At 45.0% G+C, this 15,367-nt stretch overlaps 1 protein-coding gene across 13 annotated transcripts in view; it reads left to right on the plus strand.

Moving 5' to 3' along the window:
- Positions 1–15,367, plus strand: part of LOC110496881 (focal adhesion kinase 1) — a 235,348-nt gene that overhangs the window by 125,432 nt on the left and 94,549 nt on the right. For all 13 annotated transcript variants that reach the window (XM_036953483.1, XM_036953484.1, XM_036953479.1 and 10 more), the window contains one exon: positions 3,421–3,587. In XM_036953483.1, coding sequence (XP_036809378.1) covers positions 3,421–3,587 — 167 coding nt within the window. The remainder of the gene's footprint in view (positions 1–3,420; positions 3,588–15,367) is intronic.

Consider the following 15,367-nt stretch of genomic DNA (forward strand, 5'->3'; position numbering starts at 1 on the left):
CTGTCTTGCCGTGGACAGTCTTCGGGAGACATTTCCATTACAGATGCAGAAAGTCAGTCCCCAAGGCCAGAGCAGCATAGAGACCTGCCTAAGTTGGAAATCACATTACCAAACACAGGCTTGGAATTCACTCTCCCAATTGAAATGTTTCTCCTCTCTTCCTCCTCTCCTCTTCCTCCTTCTCCTCTTTCCCCTCCTTCTCTCCCCTGGGGCAGTGATCAGACCCTGTTATCCTCCACACTGTTTCCACTGGCCATCAGGCTGCAACTGGGACACAGTTTAAACGGCCTGGCTTTCTATCTCCCCTCAAAATACAATCTTCATAAATATGCAATGGCTTTTAAGTGTTTGGGCCGGAATCTCACATTTGTATTGCCTGTGTGTAGTACTATGCATTCATACAGCCGCTCATGACCCCAACCCAGCCATGCGAGGCCAGAATGTCTCCTTGTCAGCCAGCCATAGACTTAACATGGAGCCCTAGTTTTGCTCACTTACAGCATTTTATGACAGGCATGTGAGTGGTCCATCTGGCCAGTCATTGACTTTACAGTCATAAGCTAGTCTATTGAGACTCTAGTTGGCATTTTATGTTTGGATCGTCGTGAGTGGTCCGTCTGGTCAGGTCTGGGGGTTTGATGTTAAACTGGACAGACACTGAGACGATGTCACAGAGAGAGACGTGGAGGTTCTGATTGAGTTGCCATTTGAGTGTCACATTGTTCCTGTGGAGCTGATCAGATGGGGAGTAATGGTTGGTGCCCTCCTTGGCCACTCTGCCAAAGCTGCACACACCCCACTAATCCGCTCAGACAGGCTACCCACTGTCACTAGACAGACGGGCCACTGTCACTAGGCAGACGGGCCACTGCCACTATGCAGACGGGCCACTGTCACTAGGCAGACGGGCCACTGTCACTAGGCAGACGGGCCACTGTCACTAGGCAGACGGGCCACTGTCACTAGGCAGACGGGCCACTGCCACTAGGCAGACGGGCCACTGCCACTAGGCAGACGGGCCACTGCCACTAGGCAGACGGGCCACTGTCACTAGGCAGACGGGCCACTGTCACTAGGCAGACGGGCCACTGCCACTAGGCAGACGGGCCACTGCCACTAGGCAGACGGGCCACTGCCACTAGGCAGACGGGCCACTGCCACTAGGCAGACGGGCCACTGCGACTAGGCAGACGGGCCACTGTCACTAGGCAGATGGGCCACTGCCATGGCATAAGATAACATCACTCACACAGAACGGTTGTAAGAGCCTGTCTTCTCTTCACCTCTCAGTAGAAGGGATTCTATGTCTGTTATCTATATGTGTTTACTGTGTTTTGTTGTCTGTCTCCAGAAAATGTTCTATTCAGTGTCTTAAATTGTGTGTACTTTTTTTGCATTCAACATCTTTGCCTTTACATAATCTCTGTAAGACATTGACTACGGTTTCTTAACTCAACTCTCCTGTGTTGCCCTACCGTACAATGGCTTGTCTACGGTTTCTTAACTCAACTCTCCTGTGTTGCCCTACCGTACAATGGCTTGTCTACGGTTTCTTAACTCAACTCTCCTGTGTTGCCCTACCGTACAATGGCTTGTCTACGGTTTCTTAACTCAACTCTCCTGTGTTGCCCTACCGTACAATGGCTTGTCTACGGTTTCTTAACTCAACTCTCCTGTGTTGCCCTACCGTACAATGGCTTGACTACGGTCTCTTAACTCAACTCTCCTGTGTTGCCCTAGTATTTAATTTTTTATTTATTTAATTTCACCTTTATTTAACCAGGTAGGCCAGTTGAGAACAAGTTCTCATTTACAACTGCGACCTGGCCAAGATAAAGCAAAGCAGTGTGACAAAAACAACACACATGGGATAAACAAACGTACAGTCAATAACACAATAGGAACATCTGTATACAGTGTGTGCAAACGATGTAAGGCAATAAATAGGCCAATAGTGTCAAAGTAATTACAATTTAGTAATTTACACTGGAGTGATATATGTGCAGATGAGGATGTGCAAGTAGAAGTACCGGTGTGCAAAAGAGCAGAAAAACAAAAACAAATATGGGGATGAGGTAGGTGGTTGGATGGGCTATTTACAGATGGGCTGTGTACAGCTGCAGTGATCGGTAAACTGCTCTGACAGCTGACGCTTAAAGTTAGTGAGGGAGAAATAAGTCTCCAACTTCAGTGATTTTTGCAATTCGTTCCAGTCATTGGCAGCAGAGAACTGGAAGGAACGGCTGCCAAATGAAGTGTTGGTTTTGGGGATGACCAGTGAGATATACCTGCTGGAGCGTGTGCTACGGGTGGGTGTTGCTATGGTGACCAGTGAGCTGAGATAAGGCGGAGATTTACCTAGCAAAGATATATAGATGACCTGGAGCCAGTGGGTTTGGTTACGAATATGTAGCGAGGACCAGCCAACGAGAGCATACAGGTCACAGTGGTGGGTGGTATATGGGGCTTTGGTGACAAAACAGATGGCACTGTGATAGACTGCATCCAGTTTGCTGAGTAGAGTGTTGGAGGCTATTTTGTAAACGACATCGCCGAAGTCATGGATCGGTAGGATAGTCAGTTTTACTAGGGTATGTTTGGCAGCATGAGTGAAGGAAGCTTTGTTGCGAAATAGGAAGCCGATTCTAGATTTAACTTTGGATTGGAGATGCTTAATGTGAGTCTGGAAGGAGAGTTTACAGTCTAAACAGACACCTAGGCATTTGTAGTTGTCCACATATTCTAAGTCAGAACCGTCCAGAGTAGTGATGCGTCGGGCGGGTGGGTGCAGGCAGTGATCGATTGAAGAACATGCATTTAGTTTTACTAGCATTTAAGAGCCGTTGGAGGCCACGGAATTAGTGTTGTATGGCGTTGAAGCTCGTCTGGAGGTTAGTTAACACAGTGTCCAAAGAAGGGCCACATGTATACAGAATGGTGTCGTCTGTGTAGAGGTGGATCAAAGAATCACCAGCAGCAAGAGCGACATCATTGATATATACAGAGAAAAGAGTCGGCCCAAGAATTCAACCATGTGGTACCCCCATAGAGACTGCCAGAGGTCCGGACAACAGGACCTCTGATTTGACACACTGAACTCTATCTGAGAAGTAGTTAGTGAACCAGGCAAGGCAGTCATTTGAGAAACCAAGGCTTTTGAGTCTGCCGATAAGAATAAGTTAATTGACAGTCGAAATCCTTGGCCAGGTCGATGAAGACGGCTGCACAGTACTGTCTTTTATCGATGGCGGTTATGATATCGTTTAGTACCTTGAGCGTGGCTGAGGTGCACCCGTGACCAACTCGGAAACCAGATTGCATAGCGGAGAATGGTCTGTGATCTGTTTGTTCACTTGGCTTTCGAAGACTTTGCTTGACTACTGTCTCTTAACTCAACTCTCCTGTGGTCCGTCTCTGCAGGGGATCATCCAGAAGATTTTGGATATCCACAAGGTGAAATGCGTGGCGTGCTTTGGCCTGCGTCTCAGCCACTCCCAGTCCGGCCAGGTCCACTGGCTCCACCCTGATATGGGTGTGTCCCATGTGAGGGAGAAATATGAGCAGAACCGTTCCCTGGAGGAGTGGAGGTAAGCAGACTGTGTGTGTGTGTGTGTGTGTGTGTGTGCGTGCGTGTGCGTGTGTGTGCGTGTGTGTGTGTGCCTGTGTGCGTGTGTGTGTGTGTAAACCAATGGCCCTTAGACAATGACAACACGTCTGTCTGCCCTTGTTGTCATGGAGATATGCAGCAGTTGGTGCCACTGCAACACCTTTTAATGTGTGTGTGTTTCACTGCTTCAATTTAATGCCTTGGTAGGCACAAACAATATAGTTTTTCACTGTCAAGTGGAGTTATGTGGTCATTCATTCTCCCATTAAGATAAAACCAACACATTGTCTGTGTGACCTGTCTGTAAACGTCACATGAAATATGTTCTGAACACAGAATTCAACATGGCTTCAGTATAAGCCACTCAATAACCTCTACAGCTTGCATACTGTAGTACGCTGTTTTGCATTCAGAATGGCCCCATTTCGTTGAACATTATAAACATCTTAAGTTTCGATCCTGACTTGGATCATCACTCGAGGCATTTCACAGTCCAGCCTAAGCTACTGTCAAATGTTCCTCCTCGAATCTCCGCACTTCAATCCTAAGAATGGGAGTCTGAGGTAGTTTTTCTGGCTGTCTTTGAGTCTGTGGCTGCGTCCCAAACGGCACACTATTCCGAACACAGTGCACTACTTTTGACCATAACCTATATAGGAAAAAGACTGCCATTTGGGACACAACCTGAGTGTGCGTCATCTCTCTCTACATGGCTCTGCTATGGATAGGTAACTACCCTGACTTAAATCTGTTCACAAAGGACTGGCTTTACTCAACCATTATGATTGGACCAGTACCACTGACTAGGATACCTTGTTGTGAGTTTTCTATCGTGATATGATTTCAGGGAGAAATGGGAAGCAATAAGAGTTCAGTCTCCCTCCTTCAATCCCCCTCCCCCTCTTCCCTCTCTCCTTTACTGTTCCACAATAAGCATACTGAGGAGCTGTGTGTGTGTGTGTGTGTGTGCGCGCGCACACGTGGGCAAACTCTCTTGCTGTATAGAAATGGCTCAAGAGTTTGTTGACTCTACTTAGAGTGGAAATCTTAAATTACCTCACTCCACTGCACTGCAGTGTTCAGCTCTTCTCACAACACAGAACAGCTATTCTCACAGCCCAACACAGAACAGCACTTCTCACAACACAGAACAGCTCTTCTCACAACACAGAACAGCTCTTCTCACAACACAGAACAGCTATTCTCACAGCCCAACACAGAACAGCACTTCTCACAACACAGAACAGCTCTTCTCACAACACAGAACAGCTCTTCTCACAACACAGAACAGCTATTCTCACAGCCCAACACAGAACAGCACTTCTCACAACACAGAACAGCTCTTCTCACAACACAGAACAGCTCTTCTCACAACACAGAACAGCTATTCTCACAGCCCAACACAGAACAGCACTTCTCACAACACAGAACAGCTCTTCTCACAACACAGAACAGCTCTTCTCACAACACAGAACAGCACTTCTCCCAACACAGAACAGCACTTATCCCAACACAGAACAGCACTTCTCCCAACACAGAACAGCACTTCTCCCAACACAGAACAGCACTTCTCCCAACACAGAACAGCACTTCTCCCAACACAGAACAGCACTTCTCACAACACAGAACAGCTCTTCTCACAACACAGAACAGCTCTTCTCACAACACAGAACAGCTCTTCTCACAGCCCAACACAGAACAGCACTTCTCACAGCCCAACACAGAACAGCAATTCTCACAGCCCAACACAGAACAGCTCTTCTCCCAACACAGAACAGTTATTCTCACAGCACAACACAGAACAGCTCTTCTCACAACACAGAACAGCTCTTCTCACAACACAAAACAGCTCTTCTCACAACACATAACAGCTCTTCTCACAGCACAGAACAACTCTTCTCACAGCCCAACACAGAACAGCTCTTCTCACAACACAGAACAGCTCTTCTCACAACACAGAACAGCATTTCTCCCAACACAGAACAGCACTTCTCACAACACAGAACAGCACTTCTCACAACACAGAACAGCTCTTCTCACAACACAGAACAGCTCTTCTCACAGCCCAACACAGAACAGCTCTTCTCACAGCCCAACACAGAACAGCTCTTCTCACAGCACAGAACAGCTCTTCTCACAGCCCAACACAGAACAGCTCTTCTCACAACACAGAACAGCTCTTCTCACAACACAGAACAGCATTTCTCCCAACACAGAACAGCACTTCTCACAACACAGAACAGCACTTCTCACAACACAGAACAGCTCTTCTCACAACACAGAACAGCTCTTCTCACAGCCCAACACAGAACAGCTCTTCTCACAGCCCAACACAGAACAGCTCTTCTCACAGCCCAACACAGAACAGCTCTTCTCACAGCCCAGCACAGAACAGCACTTCTCACAACCCAGCACAGAACAGCACTTCTCACAACACAGAACAGCACTTCTCACAACACAGAACAGCACTTCTCACAACACAGAACAGCACTTCTCACAACACAGAACAGCTCTTCTCCCAACACAGAACAGCTCTTCTCCCAACACAGAACAGCTCTTCTCCCAACACAGAACAGCTCTTCTCCCAACACAGAACAGCTCTTCTCCCAACACAGAACAGTTCTTCTCACAGCCCAACACAGAACAGCACTTCTCCCAACACAGTACAGCTCTTCTCACAACACAGAACTGCACTTCTCACAGCACAGAACAGCTCTTCTCACAGCCCAACACAGAACAGCTCTTCTCACAACACAGAACAGCTCTTCTCACAGCACAGAACAGCTCTTCTCCCACACAGAACAGCTCTTCTCACAGCACAGAACAGCTCTTCTCACAGCACAGAACAGCTCTTCTCATAGCACAGAACAGCTCTTCTCATAGCACAGAACAGCTCTTCTCATAGCACAGAACAGCTCTTCTCACAGCACAGAACAACTCTTCTCACAACACAGAACAGCTCTTCTCACAGGCCAACACAGAACAGCTCTTCTCACAGCCCAGCACAGAACAGCACTTCTCACAACACAGAACAGCACTTCTCACAACACAGAACAGCACTTCTCACAACACAGAACAGCACTTCTCCCAACACAGAACAGCACTTCTCCCAACACAGAACAGCACTTCTCACAACACAGAACAGCACTTCTCACAACACAGAACAGCTCTTCTCACAACACAGAACAGCTCTTCTCACAGCCCAACACAGAACAGCTCTTCTCACAGCCCAACACAGAACAGCTCTTCTCACAGCCCAACACAGAACAGCTCTTCTCACAGCCCAGCACAGAACAGCACTTCTCACAACCCAGCACAGAACAGCACTTCTCACAACACAGAACAGCACTTCTCACAACACAGAACAGCACTTCTCACAACACAGAACAGCACTTCTCACAACACAGAACAGCTCTTCTCCCAACACAGAACAGCTCTTCTCCCAACACAGAACAGCTCTTCTCCCAACACAGAACAGCTCTTCTCCCAACACAGAACAGTTCTTCTCACAGCCCAACACAGAACAGCACTTCTCCCAACACAGAACAGCTCTTCTCACAACACAGAACTGCACTTCTCACAGCACAGAACAGCTCTTCTCACAGCCCAACACAGAACAGCTCTTCTCACAACACAGAACAGCTCTTCTCACAGCACAGAACAGCTCTTCTCCCACACAGAACAGCTCTTCTCACAGCACAGAACAGCTCTTCTCACAGCACAGAACAGCTCTTCTCATAGCACAGAACAGCTCTTCTCATAGCACAGAACAGCTCTTCTCATAGCACAGAACAGCTCTTCTCACAGCACAGAACAACTCTTCTCACAACACAGAACAGCTCTTCTCACAGGCCAACACAGAACAGCTCTTCTCACAGCCCAGCACAGAACAGCACTTCTCACAACACAGAACAGCACTTCTCACAACACAGAACAGCACTTCTCACAACACAGAACAGCACTTCTCACAACACAGAACAGCTCTTCGCACAGCCCAACACAGAACAGCTCTTCTCACAACACAGAACAGCTCTTCGCACAGCCCAACACAGAACAGCTCTTCTCACAACACAGAACAACTCTTCTCACAGCACAGAACAGCTCATCTCACAACACTGAACAGCTCTTCTCACAACACAGAACAGCTCTTCTCACAGCCCAACACAGAACAGCTCTTCTCACAGCCCAGCACAGAACAGCTCTTCTCACAACACAGAACAGCTCTTCTCACAGCCCAGCACAGAACAGCGCACACCTGTTCAATGGGGGACATAAACCCTTTATTTATTCTTTATTAAGTGTGTGTGTGCTTGTCGCGCATCTGGGTTTTATGTCCATGTGTGTGAGATTTGCGGAACCTCAAACAGTGTTAACTGGTTATAGTCTAGTTAGACAGACAGAGCGTTCCCCCTAATTACACTGCATGATGCCCCCAGGGTTGGTTTAGTCATCTGAATGTTCCTGTCCTAGGAGTGAGGGATGTTGAAACACTGTCTTTCTGTGATCATCAGTGACACACACCTTTCTCAAAAGGAAAAAATCTAACCCTGAGGGCCCTGTGTGTGTGTGTGTGTTTGTGTGTTCGTTCCAGGGGGCCTTTAGCTCACCCAGGAAGCTGGCAAGTCAGGAGGATGATGTCATTCTCATATTAGCCTGTGGTTAACCCAATGCAGATGTCTTTCTTTTCCGTCCACCATCTGTATGAATGACAGGCCTATTGTGGACTTGTCTAAAGGTGTTGTAAGTCATGGGGTTGGTTTGGACTTTGATGTCAGTGTTTTGGTGGTGGTGGAGCTCGGTGCTGAACAGTAGTAGTGTGTGTGTGTGTGTGTGTGTGTGTGTGCGATCAGTATTACAGTGTGATAGTAAGAACCTGTGGTCCAATCAGACAATCCCGATTTGGAGGAATGTACAGTGCAGTGTCTATCTACCTATCTACCGAACTGGTACTGCAGAACTTACAGATTTCATCCCATTATCACTAGATTTGGGTTTCCAAAGGTGGTCATTACTCTATTTGCAACATGTACACCAAGTCTTGAAGAACAACCAAGTTAAATCATTCGGTGAACTAAGTTCAGACTTTCATTTGCCAAAGTCAGATTTCTTCCGCTATTTACAGCTGAGACTTTTTACTGAAACACCCCAACTGTGTAAAAATGAAGGGTGAGCCCCCTCCCATAGAAAAATATCTAATGTATATCCAGAAAAGGACAACTAGTCGTAAAACAATAACAAAACTGTGCCAATCTATTGCTGTCATGACACAGAGCAAAACTCTGCAAACTAAGTGCAGGTGGGAGTCTGAATTTGTGGAGAATATTGAACATGAAATTTGGGAGGCAATCTGTAGAAATGACTGTTAAACACTCAAATACATGTAAAGATTATCAATGAAAATCACCCGGACGTACTTTCTAACTCCAGACAACATGGTGACGATAAGACCAGGAACAACCAGTGAATGCTGGAGAAAATGTGTGGAATTATTAGCAAATTACCTAGATATTTTCTGGTCTTGTCCTAGATTAATGAAATTCTGGGATGATGTTTTTAGCATTTTTAAACAATATATTTAAATGGTCCCTGGCAAAGAACCCAGAGAATGCTATACTTGGAGTAATTCCTGAGCGGTTTCTAAATGCCTATCTGTTAAATATACTTTTGTCTGCAGCAAAGAAATGAATTACAGCAAATCAAATCAAATTTTATTTGTCACATACACATGGTTAGCAGATGTTAATGCGAGTGTAGCGAAATGCTTGTGCTTCTAGTTCCGACAATGCAGTAATAACCAACAAGTAATCTAACTAACAATTCCAAAACTACTGTCTTATACACAGTGTAAGGGGATAAAGAATATGTACATAAGGATATATGAATGAGTGATGGTACAGAGCAGCATAGGCAGGACACAGTAGATGGTATCGAGTACAGTATATACATGAGGTGAGTATGTAAACAAAGTGGCATAGTTAAAGTGGCTAGTGATACATGTATTACATAAGGATGCAGTCGATGATATAGAGTACAGTATATACGTATACATATGAGATGAATAATGTAGGGTAAGTAACATTATATAAGGTAGCATTGTTTAAAGTGGCTAGTGATATATTTACATCATTTCCCATCAATTCCCATTATTAAAGTGGCTGGAGTTGAGTCAGTGTCAGTGTGTTGGCAGCAGCCACTCAATGTTAGTGGTGGCTGTTTAACAGTCTGATGGCCTTGAGATAGAAGCTGTTTTTCAGTCTCTCGGTCCCAGCTTTGATGCACCTGTACTGACCTCGCCTTCTGGATGATAGCGGGGTGAACAGGCAGTGGCTCGGGTGGTTGATGTCCTTGATGATCTTTATGACCTTCCTGTGACATCGGGTGGTGTAGGTTTTCCTGGAGGGCAGGTAGTTTTCCGCCGGTGATGCGTTGTGCAGACCTCACTACCCTCTGGAGAGCCTTACGGTTGTGGGCGGAGCAGTTGCCGTACCAGGCGGTGATACAGCCCGCCAGGATGCTCTCGATTGTGCATCTGTAGAAGTTTGTGAGTGCTTTTGGTGACAAGCCGAATTTCTTCAGCCTCCTGAGGTTGAAGAGGCGCTGCTGCGCCTTCTTCACGATGCTGTCTGTGTGAGTGGACCAATTCAGTTTGTCTGTGATGTGTACGCTTTCCACCTTCTCCACTGCGGTCCCGTCGATGTGGATAGGGGGCTGCTCCCTCTGCTGTTTCCTGAAGGCCACCATCAGCTCCTTCATTTTGTTGACATGGAGGGAAAGGTTATTTTCCTGGCACCACTCCACCAGGGCCCTCACCTCCTACCTGAAGGCTGTTTTGTCGTTGTTGGTAATCAGACCTACTTCTGTTGTGTTGTCTGCAAGCTTGATGATTGAGTTGATGAAGGCGTGCATGACCATGCAGTCATGGGTGAACAGGAAGTACAGGAGGGGGCTGAGCATGAACCCTTATGGGTTCCCTATGTTGAGGATCGGCGAAGTGGAGGTGTTGTTTCCTACCTTCACCACCTGGGGGCGTCCCGTCAGGAAGTGTAATTAGTGTTGGTGAAGTAAATATGATGAATATTATTAAGGTTCTGGTCTTCTGAGACAAACGGTTATATAACAAGTCATAAGTCAAATTAATTTTCTCCTAGTACGAACAGAGCGAACAGGTTGGGATCAGAGCGACCATTAGTTCTGTCAGGGAGTGGATGTCTAATCTCGTAGAACAAGGTAAAGAGGTGTCTAGCAGCCAATTAAAGAATATAAACGATTCTCTCAGTTCGCCACTGCCAGGTGATTGGCAGGTGGTGGTGGTGGAGGTGGCATCGGGGAAGGGGGGAATCATCAGAGCGAGAAGGAGAAGAGTTATGGTGTGGCACTGTGGCAGGCAGGTCTGGGATCAGTTGGAACACGGATGATAACATATTGTTGTGGGAGAAAGAAAGACAGAGAGAAGGGAGACTAGAGGGAGAGGGTATGTTCAGAGACGCATGGTTTGACTGTAATAGTGAGTGAGAGAGATGCCAATAAAGCCCTTTGAATTTAATTGAAATTGAGAGAGAGAGAGGCGCAGAGACACATGGTTGTCATTAGTATGCCTGCTCTGCCTGTCTGTGGAGACAACCAGGGGAGACAAACAGGGGAGACAACTAGGGGAGTATTCTTTTATTTCTTCTCATTCTGTTGCTTTTCGTCTCGTTATGCTGTCTGCCTTTGATTAGCTGAACTGTAGGCTTTCATCTCTTAGTGACGTTTTAGATCACACACTGTGCACCTCTGACTATTCCTTTTTCAGATCAAATAACCTCACCCTTCCCCTCATGTGTGTGTCACTGAGTAACTAGGAAGTGTTTGCATTAGAGCTGTTATAGCTTGAACTATATACTGTATGCTAGCTCCTGAAATGGGTGGCAGGTAGCCTAGTGTTTAGAGTGTTGGACTAGTAACCGAAAGGTTGCAAGATTGAATCCCCGAGCTGACAAGGTAAAAATCTGTCATTCTGCCTCTGAACAAGGCAGTTAATCCACTGTTCCTAGGCCGTCATTGAAAATAAGAATTTGTTCTTAATTGACTTGCCTCGTTAAATAAAGGTAAAATAAAAAATAAATAAAAATAGGTGTGGCTCTGAAATAGCCGAATCCACGAATATGAAGGGGTGTCCACATACTTTTGTATATGTTGTGTAACTGTATAAAGCCTTTCACACCAACCAACATGCACACTGCAACATAAACCAACCAGGCTGTAGTGATGTCTACACTCAAGGTAAATCAAAAAAAATAAAGTTAAACATTATTGGGGTACAATATACATATTATCTTTGCTTCTGTGGACTGTACTGTGTGATAGCTTTGTGACTTATTGTGTAAAAACACAAAAAAGCTCCGTTGGAGATGATCCTATCAACGGGACCTGAGCAACTGTAATATCTTATGTTTCTCGGAAACTTGGCTGAACAAGGACATGAATAATATACAAGCAGCTTCTTCTTCTCTGCACCAGCAGGACAGAACGACAGCGTTGGGTCAGGAGGGGTGGTGTGTCTCCCTTTGTTAACAACACCTGCTGCGTGATCTTGAATATTAAGGAAGTGTTTCGAGGTTCTGCTCTCCTGAGTTAGAATACGTCATGATAAGTTGTAAACTGCACTATTCATAGCTGTCTATTTACCACCACAAACCGATGCTGACACTAAGACCGCACTCAACTCAACTTTGTGAGTATTCACAAAGTATTCACACCCCTTGACCTTTTCCACAAAATTGAGATTTTGTCACTAGCCTACACACCCCATAATGTCAAAGTGGAATTATGTTTTAAGAGAATTTTACAAAAAAAATGAAAAGCTGAAATGTCTTGAGTCAATAAGTATTCAAGCCCTTTGTTATGACAAGCTAAATACGTTCAGGAGTAAGTAACAATCTTAACAAGTGACATAATACCTTGCATGGACTCACGCTGTGTACAATAGTAGTGTTTAACATTTTTTAATTACTACCTCATCTCTGTACCCCACACATACAATTATCTGTAAGGTCCCTCAGCCGAGCAGTGAATTGATTCAACCACAAAGACCAGGGAGCTTTTCCAATGCCTCGCAAAGAAGGGCACCTATTGGTATACGGTGTAAAAAATAAAGCAACCAGATATTGAATATCCCTTTGATCATGGTGCAGTTAATTACACATTGGATGTGTAATTAAGGATCAAGGATTTCACCATGAGGCCAATGGCAAAAATCCAACCCAACACATCACTGAGTACCAACCACTCTTAATATTTTCAAGTTGTTTTAGGATAAAAATAAACTGAATAAAGCTAGACACAGGAAAATCCTGCTTTCCAAAAGACACTGGGAGACTAATTCACCTTTCAGCAGGATATGAACCTAAAATGCAAGGCCAAATATACACCGGAGTTGCTTACCAAGGCGACATTGAATGTTCCTGAGTGGCCTAGTTAATTTTATCTGAAATCGCTTGAAAATCTATGGCAAGATTTGAAAATGTCTGTCTAGCAATTATCAACAACCAACTTGACAGCGCTTGAAGAATTGTTATAATAATGTGCAAGTATTGTACAAACCAGATATGCAAAGCTCTTAGAGACATACCTAGAAAGACTCACAGCAATTGTTGCCAAAGGTGATTCTAACATGTATTCACTCAGGGGTGTAAATACTTATGTCAATTAGATTTCTCTATTTCATTTTCAAAACATTTGCTAAAATATCTAGAAACATGTTTTAATTTTGTCATTGTGTGTAGATGATGTGTGTAGATTATATTTAAAAATATATATATAAAAAAACTGTAACAGTTTTTTGGGGAATAAATCAATGGGTATGCCTACTTTCTGAAGGCACTGTATCCCAACCAGAAGCAATAGATTACAGGTAACATCCAATCTGAGCAAAAGGCTAGAGCTGCCGCTTTCAAGGAGCGGGACACTAACCCGGACTCTTATAAGAAATCCCTCTACACTCTCTGACAAACCATTGAATAGGCAAAGTGACAATACAGGACCAAGATCAAATCCTACTACACCGGCTCTGATGCTCGTCGGAAGTGGCAGGGTTTGCAAACTATCATGGATGACAAATGGAAACCCAACCACAAGCTGCCCAATGACGCACACAATCATGCCAAACGAGTGAAATGCAGTCTACAGTCGTGGCCAAAAGTTTTGAGAATGACACAAGTATTAATTTTCACAAAGTCTGCTGCCTCAGTGTCTTTAGATATTTTTATCAGATGTTACTATGGAATACTGAAGTATAATTACAAGCATTTAATAAATGTCAAAGGCTTTTATTGACAATTACATGAAGTTGATGCAAAGAGTCGTTATTTGCAGTGTGGACCCTTCTTTTTCAAGACCTCTGCATTCCGCCCTGGCATGCTGTCAATTATCTTCTGGGCCACTGATGGCAGCCCATTCTTGCATAATCAATGTTTGGAGTTTGTCAGAATTTTTTGGTTTTTGTTTGTCCACCTGCCTCTTGAGGATTGATCACTAGTTCTCAATGGGATTAAGGTCTGGGGAGTTTCCTGGCCATGGACCCAAAATAGTGATGTTTTTTTCCCCCGGGCCACTTAGTTATCACTTTTGCCTTATGGCAAGGTGCTCCATCGTGCTAGAAAAAGTCATTGTTCGTCACCAAACTGTTCCTGGATGGTTGGGAGAAGTTGTTCTCGGAGGATGTGTTGGTATCATTCTTTATTCATGGCTGTGTTCTTAGGCAAAATTGTGAGTGAGCCCACTCCCTTGGCTGAGAAGCAACCCCACACATGGATGGTCTCAGGATGCTTTACTGTTGGCATGACACAGGACTGGTGGTAGCGCTCACCTTGTCTTCTCCAGACAAGGTTTTTTCCGGACCCCCCAAACAATCAAAGGGGATTCATCAGAAAAAATGACTTTACCCCAGTCATCAGCAGTCCAATCCCTATACCTTTTGCAGAATATCAGTCTGTAGCTGATGTTTTTCCTTGAAAGAAGTGGCTTCTTTGCTGCCTTTATTCACACCAGGCCATCCTCCAAAAGTCTTCACCTCACTGTGCGTGCAGATGCACTCACACCTGCCTGCTGCCATTCCTGAGCAAGCTCCTGTACTGGTGGTGCCCCAATCCCGCAGCTGAATGAACTTTAGGAGATGGTCTTGGCGCTTGCTGGACTTTCTTGGATGCTCTGAAGCATTCTTCACAACAATTGAACTGCTCTCCTTGAAGTTCTTGATGATCCAATAAATGGTTGATTTAGGTGCAATCTTACTGGCAGCAATATCCTTGCCTGTGAAGCCCTTTTTGCACAAAGCAATGATGACGGCACGTGTTTCCTTGAAGGTAACCATGGTTGACAGAGGAAGAACAATGATTCCAAGCACCACCCTCCTTTTGAAGCTTCCAGTCTGTTATTCGAAACTCAATCAGCATGACAGAGTGATCTCCAGCGATCTCCTGTGTTAACGACAGAATCACTGACATGATGTCAGCTGGTCCTTTTGTGGCAGGGCTGATATGCAGTGGATTATTTTTTTTAGGATTCAGGTCATTTGCATGGCAAAGAGGCACTTTACAACTAAATGCAATTCATCTGATCACTCTCCATAACATTCTGGAGTATATGCAAATTTCCATCATACAAACTGAGGCAGCAGACTTTGTGAAAATGTATATTTGTGTAATTCTCAAAACTTTTGGCCACGACTGTATTGTATACTCACTTTAATGCAAGCAACAAGCAACACTCGCTGCTACCGAG

This window comes from Oncorhynchus mykiss, chromosome 18, assembly GCF_013265735.2.
Source record: "Oncorhynchus mykiss isolate Arlee chromosome 18, USDA_OmykA_1.1, whole genome shotgun sequence".
Lineage (NCBI taxonomy): Eukaryota > Metazoa > Chordata > Actinopteri > Salmoniformes > Salmonidae > Oncorhynchus > Oncorhynchus mykiss.